Genomic DNA, 11,280 nt, shown 5'->3' with positions numbered 1-11,280 from the left:
CCCCTTTCTTTTCTCTTGTTAACCCAAGCGGGCGAAGGGGAAAAATAATCGAGAACTTGTTTGATACACAACGGCAGATAAAGTATTTATTCAAAATTTTCTGGCGTAAGTTTTAACCATATTTCTTCCTTTCTATTTGAAATTTGACGGAAGATTTTAGAATCAAAAAGCCACTTGAACTGGCTGTACGAGTTCCACAATCCTTTTACCTTTAAGTCCAGTCTTTAGAATGATTAACAGCTGATATGACCCCATATTTGGAAACAGAAAGTCCTTTGGGAACTCTGGGAAGAAATTTGAGAGTGTTGAGGACTTTCGCTTTTCAAAAGATGCGTACCTAAGCGTATTTTGACTGCAGTTTTACATGTGCATGTCTTAAACTAATTCAGGCAATCCAAGAAAATGCCTTCCTCCATGCACTTCCTAGCAATCCTTTGAATCTGCTTCTTCTCTGTGTTGTTTTTGAGGATTATGAAGGTAATCTACCTTCTTCTCGGACTGAACTTCATCATATTATTGTTCGTTGCCTTTTACGAAGGTATTGTACAAAAAATAAAGTGAAAGCCGCTGTTGACGACAAAGATTTAGAGGAGCAATTTGAAGATAGTTTACTAGCATTGGGGCAGTTATCTTGGAGATGTCTGCAGAAAGACCGCCTTTCGTTTCTAGAGGAAGAGTTAGCAGAATTTGAAAATGCAATGAAAACTTTGGCAGCTCGTAAACTTGGTTTGATTTTTAAAGAAGCCAGTTCCAGGAAGATTAACCCCCAGCACGAATATCACTTTTTCCACAAGACTTTTCGAGAGTACTTGGCGGCATTATACCTAGCACACAAGCTACTGAAAGAGAAGGTTAACGTCTTTCGTGATTTGAAGTTGAGCCTTCGTGCGGAGGTTATGGATAAATACCACCAAGTGTTTCTCTTTGTTTCTGGCGTACTTGGTAAAAAAGCTGGTATTCTGTTTGGTCACATTGGTGAGGAGCTTAAGACTAAATTCTGGAAGTGGCCGGATTGCTTTATACAACAGGCGACTTTCTTCATTGAAAGTGGCAACGGTGAACAGGTAGCAATGACTCTTTGTTCCTATGTGCCGTTTCCACAGTCAATAACCATTAAAAACAAAAGAGAGCAACTACAAAGTTTCTTTCTTGTTGTAAATGCTTGCAAGAGCTTCTCACAACTTCAGTTGCCTGTTCATCTTACTGTATTAAATATGAAAGGAGCATTTCGGTATCCTTTTAGTGAGCTTTTAACGTCATACCAAAGGCTAGAAACTCTCTTCGTTTCTTTTCGTAGGGTAGGAACCAACGCACTACTTGCTGTGTTAGAAGCACTTCAAGTGAACCCATCTTTACGTTCCTTTACTCTTGAAACAATATGTCCTTTTTCCTCTAAGCAGGCTGAGGCCATTGCTGAAAATTTACCCGCAAATAAAACGCTAGAAACAGTGGCTATGAAACTGATTCGTCGGTTAGGCGAGGATCGAGCCACTGTTCTTGTGAAAGAATTGTCTGCAGATACACCGCAAACATCTACTGTGCAGGAGATCAATGGCTCGGTTAAAAAAAGTGAAATAGTGGCTCTGAAAAAAGATTTTTTCAACAGATCACCTAAATCTCTTAATCTCACTATTTATGGAGCCATGCACGATTTATTGGCGACTTTAGTCGGGGGGGGGGGGGGGGGACTCGTAGCCGATCCTTGCTTAAGATCTTTCTCATTAATGGTTTATGGAAATGTAAGATACTCTGCTTTCACTTCGTTAAAAAGGGCTGTTCTAGAAAACAGTGCTTTAGGGTCACTAGGATTAAAGGTGTTCGGAGGACTCCCCAACAACTGGTTGAATATGTGTGAGGCTCTCTATGCTGCTAAAACGTCATCTATGTATCTGAAAATTGAGCCGGATGTAGTCAGCAGAATACAAAGTGCACAGCTGGCCTGTCTTTGCCCTGTTCTAGAGGAAAACTGTGGCTTTATGAAACTGCACTCATTAACTTTTGACGTGTGGGGAGAGTTGAGTTGCCTGGGAGCAGATGATGTATGCAAACTCTTGACAGTGTCAGGAGTTCCTTGTGTCAATTTGAATATCCATGGAAGAGTAACAGAAACTGTTGCTACCCGTTTGGTTAAGAACTTAGACAAAGTTAACTCACTATCTGACTTGAGTATCAACATTCAGGGAGAGATAACAAGAGATGGAAACAGGACTCTTCAAGCGCTGACGCACAATCCACTATATTCCTTTACCTTAGATGTCCTTGACTGGGATGCAGTTGACGAAATTTGCGAAGAAGTCGAGATATCTGTAATTGATTCTTCGTCGTCAACGACAGCTTTTACGAAAGTCCAGGATATCTGCCCACATGTAAGTAAAGTTTGTTTGGACTTTGATAACCCCAGTGACCTAAGCGAGGACATGGAACGCAATGTATGTGCAGTTTGGCAAAATTTGTGGCACTCACTACTTTAAGCGTTTCAATGAACACCAACAGTGGCTTAGGTGGAGGCTGGAAACTTTGTCGAAAGATTGGTTTGTCTCAAAACACGTCATTAACTACACTTAACCTTACAGTCAACAATAACGTTAGAGTGATGGTAGATTGGACACGTGATCTGGAACATAATCTGGTACAAAAGACGTCATTAAATACGCTAAGCATTACAATGAACAACCACAGTTTCATGAGAGGAGATCGGACGAAAGGTCTGGGAAATGGTTTGGCAAAAAAACAAGTCGATGACCTCGCTAAGCCTTACAATCAACAACCACTCTAGACTAAGGGGAGATTGGACAGGTGGTCTTGAGAGTGGTTTGGCAAGAAATACATCACTAACTATGCTAACCTTTACAGTCAATAACTACTCTACATTAAGGGCATGTTTACATGGGAAGGGGGTGCCCCTAGGGGATAGGGTTACCCTACTTGGTAGGGTTGAAGATACCGAGCGTTTACATGGTAATTTGAAACCCTAGGGGCGAGGGCTGATACTATAGCCAGGTCACCCAGCAAGGAAAACAACCAAAATGACGGCGGGAGATAAAGTTTTGGCGGTTAATTCGATTCTTACGGCACTCGCTTCTTTAGTTCCTTCTTTTCAACTTTGTGCTTTGTTGTTGATATCTCTGATGGCTGAAAGACAGCGTTTACAACTGGCTAGCCAGCACATTTCAGCCCAATATAACATTGCTATGAATCACCTCCGTAACGTCAAGAGACAAGTTTGTCGTAAAGGCAGGATTTGGCGCATTCCCGCCATTTTGTTTCGCTGAGATGCCTGCGCTGTGTGTCAGCGGTATGACTGGACATAGCTCTACCCCTAGGGATAACCCTAGGTTTTGCGTTTACATGGGCTAATGGCGGCAAAACTCGTCCCTACACAGTAGGGTCACCCTACCTTTCAGGTAGGGTGACCCTACCCCTAGGGTCATCCTACCTCACATGTAAACACGCAGTATAATTACAATAGAGAAGGGTCACCCTACTAGCTAGGGTAACCCTACTATGCAGGGGCACCCTCACTCATGTAAACAGGCCCTAAGAGACGGTTGGGCACATTGTCTTGGTAGTGGTTTGGCAAAAAATACGTCATTAACTACGCTAAGCCTTACAGTCAACAACCACCGTGACCTAAGAGGAAAGTGGACAGATGATCTGGGGAGCGGTTTGGCAAAAAATACGTCATTAACTACGCTAAACCTTACAGTCATCAACCACAGTAAAACAAGAGGAGACTGGACACATGATCTGGGATGTGGTTTGGGAGAAAATGCGTCATTGACTACGCTGAACCTTACAGTCAACAACCATTGTGAAATGAAAGGAGTTTGGGCACAAGGTCTGGCGAGTGGTTTGGGAAAAAATACGTCATTAGCTACGCTAGATCTTAAAGTCAACAACTTTGGTGACTTAAGTGCATACTGGACAGGTGATCTTAAGAGTTGTTTAAAAGAAAAGAAGTCGTTAACAACCCTAAGCCTTGCGATCAACGACTGCCATTCTAGTATTACTACCTGGTCACTTAGTCTGGGGAATAGTTTGGCAAAAAGTAAGTCATTAACTACGCTGAACCTTACATTCAACAAGTACCGTAATGTAGGAGGAGTTCAGAAACGTGATCTAGGAAGGGATTTGGCTGAAAATACGTCACTAACCACGCTGAACCTTACATTCAACCACTTCAGTGGTATAGTAGGAGACTTGACACCTTATCCGAGAAGTGCTTTGGCAAAAAATACTTCCTTAACTACGCTCAGCCTCACAATAAACAAGTACAGTGTTATGACAGGAGAGTGGACACTTGGTCTGGGAAGTGATCTGGCAGAAAACACTTCATTAACAATGCTAAGCCTTACAGTCAACAACCACAGTGACATGTGTGGAGATTGGACAGGAGGTCTGGGAAGTGGTCTGGCAGAAAATACTTCATTAATAACACTAAGCCTTACAATCAACAACTACAGTAACATGAGTGGAGACTGGGCATTTGGTCTGGGAAGTGGTTTGGCACAAGACACGTCACTTGTCACATTGAACCTTACACTCAATAACTACAATAACCTGACTGAAGACTGGATGTACAAACTCGATCAAGCTTTGGCAATGAACACGTCGTCAATTAAAATTAATCTTGCAGTTAACGTGTTTGGCGAGAGAAATGAAAAATCTGAAATTGGTGTGGCTTAGCGAAAAGCACGTGTTTAAAACATCCCCAACCTGACTCAGTACTGTAACATGAGCCTGTTCCTTCCCTTGTCGTACAGGGAATGATTACACTTCTAGAAGACTTGAAATCTGAACTGGAACAACGCATCAGTAAGTACCTTCAACTGGTACATTGACGAGAGGGGAGACTAGGTCTGATTCTTACTTACTCAGGGAAAAGAGAACGTTGTAATCCAAGGGGGAAGTCTCTGGTTAAATGTGGTTGTGCTTATTGGTAAAGAAATCAATGGCTTGTACCTGCTCTAGATAAACTGGACCAAGCTGCAGTTCAACGAAAAAAGCCTTCTGAAGATTCTGTGCTACGTCCTGGGAAGCAAAGTCTTGGACCTGTCCGTCATCGAGGGTTAATGACCGCGATGACGTAAAACACACTCCTTGACAGGATATGGTGTTAGAGGACACCTGACAGAGGGTAAGTCGTTGGTAACCATTGAAGTAACGATAAGCCTGGAGGGGTAGGCTATGCTGTGTCAAAGCTATAATTTTGAGAGCCTGGTAAAATGTATGTTCAAATAAAACGTTTGCGTTATCATTGTATGCCACAAACTGAGACAAGGTTGGGCAATGAAGAAGTCATCAATCAAAATTTGTCTTGAAGTGAACGTGTTCGGTGAGAGAAATGAAAAATCTGAAATGGGTCTGGCTTAGCGAAAACCACATCTTTTAAACATCCTCAACACTGACTCAGCACATGAACATGAGGCTGTTGTCGCACATTCATTGATTACAAAGACTACAAATCTGATCTGGAACAGCGCGTCAGTAACTACAATCAACAGCTACATTGACGGGAGAGGAGACTGGGTATGATTCTGAAATACACGTGGGGACAGTGACTGGTTGGATGTAATTTTTTGACTTGGCAGGAAATGAACGGCGTGGACTTGTTCCAGTTGTACTGGGACCGAACTGCAGTACAGCAAACGAAGACCCGAACGAACGAACAATGTGTGTTTCACCTTGGAAAAAGACTGACGATTCTGTGATGAAGGGTAAAGTACCTTAACATTCTGTGAAGTAAGAAGACCCTCTGCAGAGGGTAAGCTATTCACTTCACTTGAATCAACACCAGGCTTTTACGGACAGGCCATTTTGTGTTAAAACAATAAAAGTTTGAAAGATTTGTTTTTTCTTTATACTCCCCTCAGGTACTATGTGGGATAGACGCCAGCTTTTGCGTTAACCAGGCACTGCTACCTGGATTCCGGTGACACAGTGAGGTAACCACAAATTTGAAACAATTTATTTCGCTGTAGGCTTTAGGTAGACAGCGTCCAGCTGCCTTTTGGAAAGCCAAAGGGTAGGAAATTCAGAGCGAAATTAAAAAAATGTCAGAGTAACTTTTTAGAAATGTGGAGGTTATTCATCTTGATGAAAATGTAGTTTCGGAGAGTGCTGTTAAATGAGGATGATGATATAGTCAGAACAGTCAAAATAATGATTGTTGTCAAATTTTAGAGTGGAAGAAGCTCGTGACAGTGATACTTTGTGGTTAAATTACAATGATGCGTTGAGAGAAAATAGATATCTTTTTACCATTTGTGTAAATAACGGTATGGTATTTATTGGACCTGAAAATCGGTACTCGTTAAAGTTTTTTTTCTGCTTCAAATTTTTGTTTTGTACTCATTGCAATGTTCGCATCTGTTCTTATTTTTCTGACTGTCATAGTTTAGCTCCGAGTTGATAAGATTTTTATTGTGCATGTGACATTTTTTTTCTGTGCTCGCATCTTTAGATTTAGTAGGTTTGGCCGTAGAGGTGTCTGAAGTAGAAGCCTTTGCTTTTCAATTCTCCCAAAAAGAAGATTTCCAAAGAAGCTGTTTTATATCGTGGCAACTAAAGACTTGGACTTTTCTGTCACCGAGGGTTAATGACCGCATTGACGTAAGCACAGCCTTTGATTGGTTATGATGTTAGAGGACACGTGACAGAAGTCTTCACATCCCTTGAAGTAACAGTAGGCTTGTGCGGAGAGGTTATGCTGTGCTAAAACTCAGAATTATTAGTGGCTGGACAATAGCAGTTTCTCGAAATCAGAAGCGCTATCAGCGCAGCGGTAAGTTAGATTTGTTTATAATGCATAATAAAATGATTTGCGAACGATATTGATTTTAATCTTATCCTTTAAAGTGCCACTGAAACGAAATTTTCGTATGTGAGATTTTTGCATGATAATAAAGTTTGAACCTTACTAACAAGCGTTGTGAGGTTTTTTCGGTCCAACAGAGCACGGAAAGCTTTCTTCTAGCCCTTTAAACTCGGCTTGTCGAGCCCAAAATTGGCGGCCATCTTGGCGCGGCCAAAACAATGTTGTGATGTCACTGGTTGAGTATATCTCAGAACTCTGAGTAAACCCCAAGTGAGCATGGAATGTGGCGAAACTGTTAAGAAGCCCCAAAAAAAGTTTTTGGGCAAGTACTGTGTTGCTGGTGGGCCCGGAAATGTAAGTTGTACTGATAACTTCAGAAGAGAGGGCCTATAGATGCATATCTTTCCTCGTGACGATGTAACTCGCGAGAAATGGGCTCGCTTCGTGCGAAGACATCGGGCAAAGTGGCAGCCATCGAAAATATCAGTACTGTGTTCCGTGCATTTTGAATTGTCAAACTTTGAGCAGCGACTCGATCTAAATCTCGGGGAAGGCTCTAGCTTCCTTTCAAACAAAGCGATGGTTAAAGAAGGACGCTGTGCCAACCAAAGATGGAGTACAGCAGCAAGAAAATGCCTTGTCCTCGCGTGAGCCAAGAATGGTAAGTGTGTGCTTACAAAGGTGTGAAATTCCGCTTAGCGTTTGGACGAGGAATAAATACGCAGTTTGTTGCTTCAAGAACAGTACTGTTTGTTAATGGAGAAAAGTCGGGATGGTTCAAAATGCATTCCGCATCGAGACCGATAACTGTAAACTTCCCTCTCGTCTGGAGTATTTTGTAACAGCATCTAACGTCACGCGCCCTAGCTAAGTGTGTAACACTGCAATTTCCACACGTACACCTGTAAACAGAAATGTTTAGACTTAAGCCTGAAGGTTCCATCGAAAAATAAAAAATCACAGCTATGAGCTCTCACAATTGTCTAAAGGAACTTGTCCTTCGAAACGTTGTTCTAAAACGGAGGACAAAATACCGTCTTCGTCTTCTTGTTCATCTTCGCCGCCGCCATTGTTATCGCCGTCTTCACTAGAAGCTAAGGGCTCGCCTTGGTACGGCGCAAAATCACCATTAAATACATAGTAATCTTCTCCATCAGTGCTGCAAACGTCTTCGCTCCCTTCGAAAGAAGATTCACCCGTTGGAGGCTCGTTTCCAGACATTACATTGAGCTAACCGCCTCCCGGTTAGCTCAATGGATAAAACGCTGGACTGTTGTGCGGGAGGTCGAGGGTTCGAGCCCCGGCCGGACCAACACTCAAGGTCTTAAAATAATTGAGAAGAATTTGCTACCTTTCTATAACATCAAAAAAGGGTTAGATATTCTAGTCTTCTCGGATAGGGACGAGTAAATGGAGGTCCCGTCTCCTGCAGGGTTGGGGTAGGAGACGTTAATTTCCCGCACACGAGATCACTGTGCGATGGATGTCCTCCCCTGAGGTGGGATGGGTGGAAAGGTGAGATCGATAGACTGAAGCGGCTGCCAGAGGCGCCTGATGTGCTGACGTCTGTTCTCAACCTTACACTGCACCCGTAATTCAGCCTCTGGGCTGCAAGTGGTCAGATATAAACTATATTTACATATTTATTTACATTTATTATCGCGGACCGTATAAATACAAACTGCGAAAGAAAAGACCCACGCTAGCGAGATAAATACAACCAGTGATGTTAGCAATCGTTTTCACTCATTCCCAGGGCCCGGACATGTTTTGAAGCCAAAATGCGGTTTTCAACACTAAAAAAGACAACTTTCCACTTTTTTCTGGCGAAAAAAAATTAGCCCACGATAATCAGCGTGTTTCAAACCACTAAATTATGAAAAAATCTCACATACGAAAATTTTCTTTCAGTGGCACTTTAAGTACACACAGTGCTTGTGACAAAGTTAATCCTTGAAGTATACACAATGGTTATTACATTTGAACCGTCCATACATAGTAGCTGACCACTGAGTTATCCGCAGCCCAGTGGCAGAGCATCGGAGCGCGAAATCCGGAGTTCTGAGTTTGACTACTCACGGTGGATAAGATTCTTCCAATTTGTCAATTATTACTCTTATTCTTCAATTAGTTTCTTGCTGTTTCTTTTACAGCCTTCATATCCCAGCAGACCAGCTGTGTGCACGATGATGGATTAAATGTTCCAGAAGAATCTAAGAGTATCTTAACCAGGAACAAGCGAAGTGACGCATTATTTCTTACCAACTAATGAGAACAGTTTTTCAGACACAGGCAAATCTTGTCAGTATTTGTTAGCTCATTGATGCAATTGAAGTTTAGCGATGGATGAAGAAAATACTGGAGTACTGTGTAACATTTTCTATTATTTAACCAGTTGTAGAGTGGAAAGTTTTCGTGGTGATTCATGTTAGTTCTTCGTAAGGTGACAGGTACTCAGTCTACCTCATCGCGATAGACATTGGAAGTGACCGCATCGTGAGTCAAGCGATAGCACTTCACTACCACGATTAGTTCAACAATCTTTTTGTACGATATGTAATACATTTGTAAGTAGGATTATAAAGTTTCTCTTCAATCTTTGCATTGAAAGGTGATTAATAGGAGCAGAGTTGAGGAATTGAAGATTTTGTCATAAAGAAGGGCTTGTATCATTCTTACTCTACAGTTTTGCAACGATGTCCGCTAAATGCTAAGATTAAGTGAATTATACCCTGATATGGTGGCAACGTCGGGAAATGAAAATCGAAATGCGTGACAGAATTGGAGTCGGAGAAAAAAGAACGTTTCCATTTTCTTTCTACACTTTTGATCCGATGAAAACCAGGAGCCCATGAAACGGAATTGTTTGAGTTGCAAGCTGAAACGGAAGAACCAACCAACCAGAGTGCCATCTGTCTTGCCATCCGGTGGCTTACGACCCTTATAATCTAGTTTTTATTCGATCTTAAGCAACCAAGTCCTAACCGCCATGCACTTCTTCAATGTTCTTCTATTTAATTTTCATTGGATGGCAACGCTTTGCTGTTCTCATTACGCATCCGAGTAACAGCTCCTGCGTAAGAGAAAACCATCCATTACGGTTAGTGAAAACAGCAGGGCCGCTGGGCCACATTGTTTGGTACAAAAAGAAATCGGCTATTAGTCAGAATTGCGCAGCTGGAGCAGTAGATCCCCCGATCGTAACCACATTTTATAGATTTCTGTAGAAGCTCAAAAAACCTCTCACAAATGTCTATCCAGCTTAAAGTTGTTTAGCTAGTTAAGAAGTTCTGATTAATTTTGTTTGCCTTTATAAAGCAATCCTCGCACGTTGAGCTCACCTGGAAAGAGAGTAGGAAGTAAACGCCGTCAGATGATTTCTTGCAGTAATTCACTTTACCTGGTGATTACTAAGTGTTTGGTTGACACTGAAGGTCATATTTTAATACGAAAGGTATGTCGTCGTAACCGAAGACTTTATATCTAGAGAACTTAACCTATTAGCCACACCTTCGGACAGATTTGTCGTAAAACTCTAACGACTCTCTTTCTGAATGACTTAAGTCGGAGACAAGAATTCCTGAGGGAAACTGAAATTCCGACCAGAGTAGGTGCAAGTTGTTGCACAGACTTGCCACATTTGATTACGTTAGCATGTGGACAAATCATCAAATCAAGGGATCCTTCCCTTGGGGTGCACAGGCAATTCAGGCTTAGAATCATCCGAATTAAGAACTCTTTTTGACACAGAAGTCAGGTCGCGGTAAGGGGGGGTGGGGGAGGGAACATATTCTCTGACCCCCTTTCAGCCGCGCCATTGCTTTACTTAAGAATGCGTTCCTTTGTCTTGACTTTCTTAGCAAAGCTAGATTGTCTCTCAGGGCAAGCTGCAGGTGCACGTTATAGAAAAGCTCCTACGGTGGAGAAAGTGAATTAAACGATGTCTTTAGGTAACTATTCATTGAACACAAAATACCCAAGTATAGATAAGTACAATACATTTCTGTTACTCTTTCTTAAATACTGTCAAGGATCCTTAACAGAGTTTTCTTCAAGGATGCTCCTGGACCTAACCTTAATTTCTTTCTCTTTCGTATACCCTCATTTGAAAATGGTATGTATTTCCCTGAATACCGTCTTGGGAAACTATATCTGCCTATGACATCATATTTTAGAACTTCTCGCACAGCGCAGGAGATTTTGTGTCAACTTCCCAAACTCCGATTCTGTGATATGCCAAGGGCTTTTCAGGTGCCTCTTGGTGACCCGGCCAGATATTAAAAGGCAGTCTATATAACTGCATTAATTTTGTCTTCTGTTGTAAAGTTTTAGAATTATTGCAGTTAAAAAAAAAAACCTGTGGTTTTAAATGCATTTAAGAATTTTGCTACAAGTCAAATGAACATCAAAGCCAGGTTGTAAAATTGGTAACTCTCAGAGCATTTTCAAATCTATTAAACTCT

The 11,280-nt window shown here is 41.7% G+C and overlaps 1 protein-coding gene and 1 long non-coding RNA gene across 2 annotated transcripts; both read left to right on the top strand.

The window, feature by feature from the left end:
* The first annotated feature begins 3,504 nt into the window (after positions 1-3,504).
* LOC148722493 (uncharacterized) lies at positions 3,505-5,132 on the top strand. The gene has a single exon (XM_088737048.1). It carries the CDS (start codon positions 3,505-3,507, stop codon positions 4,684-4,686), a length of 1,182 nt encoding a protein of 393 aa, XP_088593174.1. The 3' UTR covers positions 4,687-5,132.
* A 115-nt stretch (positions 5,133-5,247) lies between these two features.
* Positions 5,248-9,417, top strand: LOC148722492 (uncharacterized). Its single transcript, XR_015992617.1, has 4 exons — positions 5,248-5,717; positions 5,874-5,945; positions 6,464-6,784; positions 8,971-9,417. It is a non-coding gene; the product is annotated as an uncharacterized LOC148722492 (long non-coding RNA).
* Positions 9,418-11,280: the final 1,863 nt, after the last annotated feature.

Source organism: Stylophora pistillata, chromosome 10 (assembly GCF_964205215.1).
Source record: "Stylophora pistillata chromosome 10, jaStyPist1.2, whole genome shotgun sequence".
NCBI lineage: Eukaryota > Metazoa > Cnidaria > Anthozoa > Scleractinia > Pocilloporidae > Stylophora > Stylophora pistillata.
This window is presented reverse-complemented; position numbering and strand designations above follow the sequence as displayed.